The sequence below is a fragment of the Ostrea edulis genome, chromosome 4 (genome assembly GCF_947568905.1).
Source record: "Ostrea edulis chromosome 4, xbOstEdul1.1, whole genome shotgun sequence".
NCBI classification, from domain to species: Eukaryota; Metazoa; Mollusca; class Bivalvia; order Ostreida; family Ostreidae; genus Ostrea; species Ostrea edulis.
The window spans coordinates 57,173,701-57,181,200 of NC_079167.1; the positions used below are offsets into that span (position 1 = coordinate 57,173,701).

General features: G+C 32.0%; 1 protein-coding gene across 2 annotated transcripts in view; it reads left to right on the plus strand.

Annotated features, from left to right (window-relative positions):
* LOC125669657 (nuclear receptor-binding protein-like) overlaps window positions 1–7,500 on the plus strand; it is a 27,382-nt gene that overhangs the window by 5,837 nt on the left and 14,045 nt on the right. For both annotated transcript variants that reach the window (XM_048904345.2, XM_048904346.2), the window contains 7 exons: window positions 2,912–3,013; window positions 3,143–3,232; window positions 5,083–5,123; window positions 5,360–5,448; window positions 5,649–5,729; window positions 6,077–6,135; window positions 6,882–6,992. In XM_048904345.2, the coding sequence (XP_048760302.1) occupies window positions 2,912–3,013; window positions 3,143–3,232; window positions 5,083–5,123; window positions 5,360–5,448; window positions 5,649–5,729; window positions 6,077–6,135; window positions 6,882–6,992 (573 nt within the window). The remainder of the gene's footprint in view (window positions 1–2,911; window positions 3,014–3,142; window positions 3,233–5,082; window positions 5,124–5,359; window positions 5,449–5,648; window positions 5,730–6,076; window positions 6,136–6,881; window positions 6,993–7,500) is intronic.

The window sequence follows — 7,500 nt, forward strand, 5'->3', positions numbered from 1 at the left end:
TGTTTAATGATTGAAATTACAAACTTGTATTTGTGTTTGGGTACCAGTGTTTGGGTACCAGTTTTCCTCCCCTCTCTTCCTGAATACAGTAATAGTCATTTATTTCTCTCTTTTTTTGAGAAGTGTATTAATAATTGTATTAATAAAGTTGAAGTAGTTTAGATTATGTTTGAGCTACCAAATCTTTGAATACAGGTATACATTGGGTGTTTAAGTACTTGTAACTTACTTAGTTTTTTTTTGTTTTTTTTATACATGTAAAGATATTTTTGAATTATTTACTTTCACTAATTCAGATTTGATTTACAACTATTTAGTTATGGATGCATCAACATTAACCGTACTTCATTAGTTAATAGTCATTAGTTATTACAGATGTAGTTCTTTTTTGCATTGACTGAATAACATATTTGAAGTATTGTCATCATTCCCCAATTTTGGTAAAGGAAAAAATGGATAAATATTTTTAAAAATTGTTTTAAATATGTATCCCAAGGCACATGTATTGTTATAATAAGAGCAGTCACCAACCAATTCCTTAAGCACCAAGTTGATGTCTAAAAACACTTGCACAAATGTTTGTGAATGAAATGGTCAAATTTGTTTAGACTCTCAGAACTTACTAGAAGCTTTTTAAAATTGTATTTATTCCTTGGTTCTCCCCATGAGGTATTTTGTATCTGTTCAACTAATGTAATGAAATAGCTCACCTAAACTGAAGACTCAAGCTTTTCTGATCATTTTTTTTTTTTTCTTGAATCTGTTCGGTCTATTTTTCTATGTCTGTCTGTCGTAAAATTTAAACACTTTCTCTGGAACAATTAAACAATTTTTATGTAAAATAGTTGTAGATCAATGACCATAAAGGGTAGACCAAATTCTCAAGAAATGAAATATGTTAAATGTTTAAATCTATAATTCTCGAATCAGGCAATCTGTGTGTATACTAGTAAATTATAACAAGTTTTAGCCCTATCAAAACTACGAAAGTCACATCTGCTATGTGTGGGATTAAATCCCACACATAGCAGATGTGACTTTCGTAAGACAATACTTGACACTGAAGGGTCTTGGGGCAGGACCTATGGTATATAAATGCATGAAATCTTTGAAAATCTTCTTACTTTGCATTTTCTCATCTTCTCTACCTCTGAACATCTAGTAAGAAGATGTAGTTGATATGAGTTGGAGGTTCCATGGATGGACCAAATTTAACATGCTAGTATGCATTCCTCAGATCTCTCCTATTCATCTATCAAACATACTGAAGAAATTTTATATTCCTTGGTTTTTGAGGATGAGGATCTATGTAGAGGCAAAGTGAATGTTTCAAATGCTTAAAATAGACACCTGGTTAACAATTTTATATACAATTGTATATGTCCTGGGTTTTTTTTTTACACATGGACCCACTGTATGTCCTTCTGTCTTAACACAAACATTAGTTGGACAATAAATTTGATATGGATTGTATTAGAATTTATCCATGTTATGTATGACCTTAAAATGGTCAAGGTCAATTTGTCAATTGCTATAATACTTTAATACAATAAACATTTGTTTAGGGCTTGAGGCTAAGACAATCTTCTAGAGAAACACCAGAAAATTATGCTTGACGAAACTTGAAAAAGTTTCCTATGATATGAATGTTTGTCCTTAATCAAACTTAGGTAATTATATTTCATTATACAAGGTCAAGCTAGCTGCTTAAATAAAATTTGTGTCTAGTGTATAACTTTAAAGCAGAGAAATAGTGAAATCTTACTTACTTAAACAAAAAGTTTTTGCTACAATATACAAAAGAAGAACAAGGTCACACTACAAAAAAAATAAGATGAAGGCAAAAGTAGGAGGTAACTCGGGTGAGCACTGTGACCTTTTTGGTCTCCATTTTAAACACTTACAATTTTTCATTACCATTATTTATATAATTTCAATTAATAAAGATTTGAAAAGAAATTTTCAATTGTGATTGATATTTTAGTGCATGTAGTAAAATTGACAACTTTGTGATCTTGCCAAATTACACAAGAATTAAATTCTCATGAATATTAAGCAAATCTAGAATATGTAGAGACAATGTAGGCAGATGTCTGCTCACTACCAGTGTTTAGATCAGGTGTTCTGCTGTGTACAGTATGATATTTGTACTCATTTGTGTAAGCCCTGTCTGGTGTGCTTTCAGGCATCATGGGTCTTCACTGTGTATACAATATTGTCTGTTTACCCGGTGCATGGGGTAGTTGAATTGAATGTACATTTAAATACAAATTTTATTATGAGCTGGATTATTTAGAATGCAGTTTGTGTGGGTGACTGATCACAATACCTGTACTTATTAAGAGACATTTGAAAACATTGTTTTATCTTGCACATTGCACATCACTTGAAAATGCACTATTGATTGTTATTGATGTTATTATGTTAATTAATAACTATTGGAGAGACTTTGCATGACAAATGTATGTGGTGTTGATAGGTGGTTTGGTATAATATGTATATTACACAAAGTTTGTTACTTAGACTGTCAGAGAACTGTAAACCAGTATATTTGGAGGCAGTCTGTGAAATTAAGGTTATATACAGGACCATGTGATAAAAATCATGTTTCAATACATGAAATAAATACCAATAGCAATATGTAATTCAAAAACCAAATGTTGGTTTACAGATGGTGTTAGTATTGAATTGTACCATAAGTTTATACTAATTGACTTTGTTTAGATCTTACTTAGTAGTTTTGTACATAGTCTAGATTTTTAGTTTATAGTATCTAATATGTTAATAAAGTTTTCATATTCAATAAAAAACTTATTTAGAGAAATATTCAAAGGAAATATGCAATTCTGTGATATGAATATCTCAGTTTTAAGATATGAGAATGATTCTTTATGTAAGGTACATTTTGTAGGAAAAGATAAGACGAGTATTCAACAGTCTGATTCAACTGGACCACCCAAATATCGTGAAATTCCACAAGTACTGGACAGATACCAAAGATGGTCGCCCACGGGTAGGTTACTTCATGCATCAACTTTGTTAACTATGGACATGATTTTATTTTTCACATAGAATTTCAACAGTTAAAAAGTTTTCAACATTTTTGATTTATTCTTTTTTTTTCTCATTCTTTCTTGTGTAGGTCATATTCATTACAGAATATATGTCATCAGGTTCTCTGAAACAGTTCTTAAAAAGAACAAAGAAAAACAACAAAACATTCCAGCTCAAGGTAAAATCTTTTTTTTTTAAAAATTGGAAAATGTAATTTTAATAGCTGCATACAAAATTATTTTCCCTTTATACTTTTGATAGAATGCAATATTTGATTTCTATTTCTTATGGTATCTATATGTACTTTTTAACAAAACAGCATCAAAACTTAACAAAAATACTGTTGTGTTGAAGTAGAGAAATAAATGTGCTTATAATGGTAAGACTTTATTATGCATCATTTACATTACCACTGTGCCATGGTTTTATACTATAATAAATCACATACTGTAAAAGTGATTATTTAAGCATGGGGGAAATTTACACTAATTATGCGGTCATGTAATAAGCATGGAAATTTCCTCCACACCTATAGTTATAAATATTTGATATATTGTATTCAGTTACCGCATATTTTCCCCCCAATGTAATGTTGGATGTGGAAAAATGGGTGAATAACCACTTTTACAGTATACTCATTCATAGAATAAAAATACATGGACAAGTAATTCCCAGATGAGAGTTATTGAACATTGCTGTTGAGTGTTTATTATTGAGAAAACCATTTTTAAAACTTTCAAGAGGTATGAAGTGAAATGGTCAAATGATCGATTCCTGTGCAGCCCAAAGTTCTTCTAAGTAGATTTGATACTGTACAGCCCAAAATTCTTCTCAGTAGATTTGATCCTGTATAGCCCAAAATTCTTCTCTGACAGTAGATTTGATCACGTGCTGTACCACTTCATAGCCCCAGAAGTTTTTAGAATGATTACTTATTAGTTCCCTACTGACAAAGCTGAAGTGGACTACTCGTTTGCACTCTGTCCATTATCCGTCCGTTCTTCTGTCTGTTTGTCCCACTTGGTTTTCCACACTTTCTTTCACCATGCTTTGATTAGGAGTCTGAAATTTGGTATGTGGTTTACTACTGTATGTTTACAGAACAAGTTTAAGTCACAATGGGCTAATTTTCATAAGATTCATGGGACTTTGTACCAAATATAGTTTTCTTGACTTTTTTAATCCCCATAATCGGAGATTCGGGGGTATAGTGTTTGGTCTTTCTGTTTGTCCATAAAAACTTATTCTTGGCCATGACATTTGAATGGTTAGTGATAGGGCTTTCATATTTCACATGTTCATACCTTTGTTTGGGTACCAGATTTAAAGGATGTAAATCTTTAAATTTTGTGTTGTAAAACTTTGTGATTGAACTTAACTTTTGGGGTCATGATTTTTGTGACAGTGGCATCAGAACATCCTACTAAAGGGTGGAAAACTGCTGGAAATTACTTGTGAATGTCTTATTATCTGAATTACTCTGCCCCCATATAACATGAAAAACTCACTGGAGGTAGTGTTAACACTTGGCCAAGTTTCCCCATCTCGGTTCTACATAACTTTACGTGTACACTGTTCTAGTTATCGAGACCCACGCCTGTTTCAGTTCTACCGACTGAAACAACATAGACGGCGACATTGTGTCTTATCCAACTTCTGGTTGGGACTGGTAGGGGATATGACACATTGCTTATTCTTTATACAATGTATGTGTATGATGTCTATAAGACAAACTAAAATTTTAAAGTTTAGCAGGAACCACTTGCCTATTTCTTCTAAAGATTGTTAAATGTTTGATTTATGGTGAACTTTTGCAATTATAGGATAATTTCTTTTGTCATGGAGTATATTTGTATGTCAATGTAAGGTCAAAGGATTTATATTTTAAAATTTCAATTCAGTGCATGACATGTGAATGGGGTAAGATATTGTGACAAGTGATGAAAGGGTTAGAAGTATTTCTAACTTTGAATTTTTTTTGTTTAACATTTACTCTTTTTATATATCATTCCATATTTTCTTATTCAGGCCTGGAAGAGATGGTGCACGCAGATCTTATCAGCTCTTAGGTAAACAGCTGCTTCTGTAATGAGTAACTTTGAAGGAAAAAATGTAATGATATCTTGGAAAGATTTTAGAATGTGCATATACTTGGATAGGTTTACGGTTTTAGTGCAACTTTTGATCTGGCACAAAATCTCACTCATTCTGCATCAATAGAATAAATGTAATGTGTGAGCGGTCAGCTGCCCTTGCATTCTTTGGTTTAAATGCAGTATACCTGTATGATAACTTATGCTTGCAGTTACCTCCACTCCTGTGATATTATACATGGCAATTTGACTTGTGATACAATATTCATACAACATAATGGTCTTATCAAAATTGGATCGGGTAAGATTTGCTGAAATGTTTGCATGAATTTTTCAAATTCAACAATGTCTAAGTGAAAGTTTGCAGGCTTCATGCATGTGCAGATTAAATTTAATGATCATCTTTAAACCATTTGGTTATGATAACACATGACACTGGAGTTAAATACATGACACTGGAGTTAAACTGTTGCTTTAATATTTAGATTTTGTCAATTTCAGTGGCCCCTGATGCAATGCACATTGTGAAGACATACAGGAAAGACATCAAAAACATGCATTGTGTGGCTCCAGAGTATGAAGGCAAGTTCATGACTTTAAAAACTTGTCTGAAATGCTCAAAATCAGATTGGATCATCCAAGTTTAAACTGAATTTAACATATTTTGCAAAGCTTCTCAAGATTTCCATGTGCCATCCTATTGGGAAGCCCATCTTACAAATGATGTAAACTCTGCCAAAAAAATTATTTCATATATGTGACAAAGTATGTCATTGAATATTGAGTCCCTCATCATACCTATCTCCTATGGTAAACTTTACAACCTTTGAATTTGAAAAAAAGTAACTAATGTCTAAAATATGGCCTCTTGATAGAACTAACTCTTATATATGTATATAATGATTTTAGACTGATTTATCTTCGTTTAGATCCATCCCGATGCACCACTGCCATAGATATCTATTCGTTTGGAATGTGTGCTTTAGAGGTAAAAAAAAAATTCTTAGAATATGTTTTCCAAACTCGTTACGTCGTAAACTAAGAAATTTATCAAAATTTATCAGCTTTGTCTTGCAATCATCTAAAATTTGTTTTTTGGGGGGTTTTTTATGAGAAATTTTTATTGATGTCTTTCTTTCAACTTTTTAAAGCATGATTAATGACTTTTCTAAAATATCAGGCCATTTTATACCAAACTTTGCTCAAATTATCCTTGCATAAAATAATTACAAATAAAGAAAATCAAAAACTTTCCAACCACCAAAAAACTGTGTTCTATGCTTTTATCGCACATAGAGCTACCATTTTAGTATAGATTTGTTCCTGGGGAAATTCTTTAAATGTTGATATAAGTTATGTGACAATTTGTTATCGATAAAAGTATAACTGATACTTACTCATGTGAATTTTCCCTAGTGTTGACTTTCATTGCCATTTTATATATTCGTAGATCTTTACTTTTTATCAATTCTACGCCAGGGTATCGTAAGTCAGTTTAAGAAATATAATCTATACATTAATCGTATGCACGGGGGTGAATCATGTGACTTTGACATGATCAATTACATGGAAAATGTATTGTGATTCATAAACCTCTTGGCCCAATTTAATTAAAATCAGACTGACACAGAGAATACCGTATCTAAGAAGTCTGATTTTAATTAGATTGCCTCTTGGCTGATTGTTATTCTTTTTATGAGACTTGCTTGACTATTAAATGAGTAACATATTTAGATTGCAGCACTAGGGTTTCAAGGCAATGGTGGAGAAGGTGGTGGTACCAATCATGTCACAGAGGAGGCCATAGAAAAAACACTGGCATCGCTAGAGAACCCCCTCCAAAAAGTAGGTATACATTACATAACTAGGAAGAATTGTTTTAGCACACTAAAACTGATATCTCCCCTTCCATTTTCCATAGTGTTTTGAACAGTTTATAGGGATCATCTCTAGAAAGGAAAATTAAGAGTTACAGCACATAACAGTCACCTATATGTATATGTGCTTCAACCAAGGAACAGTGTTGTGAACATATGATAGTAAATTAAACTTACTAACTTTATAACAAATATCAAAGGCAGACAAAAAAATGCCCCAAAAATTCTATTATTTGACCTTTTCATGAGAGGTCAAAGGTCATAAAAATGGCATGCATGATATACTTATCATGGTATAGCCACATACCAAATATCAAAGGCTTATGTCAAAAAACATATGGTCTGGACAACAAAAATGCCCCAAAAATTCTGTTATTTGACGTTTACATAAAAGGTCAAATCAAAGGTCATCAAAAGAGGCACATGACACACTGTATTATGGTGTATTAAATATCAAAGGCCTATCCCCAAAAATT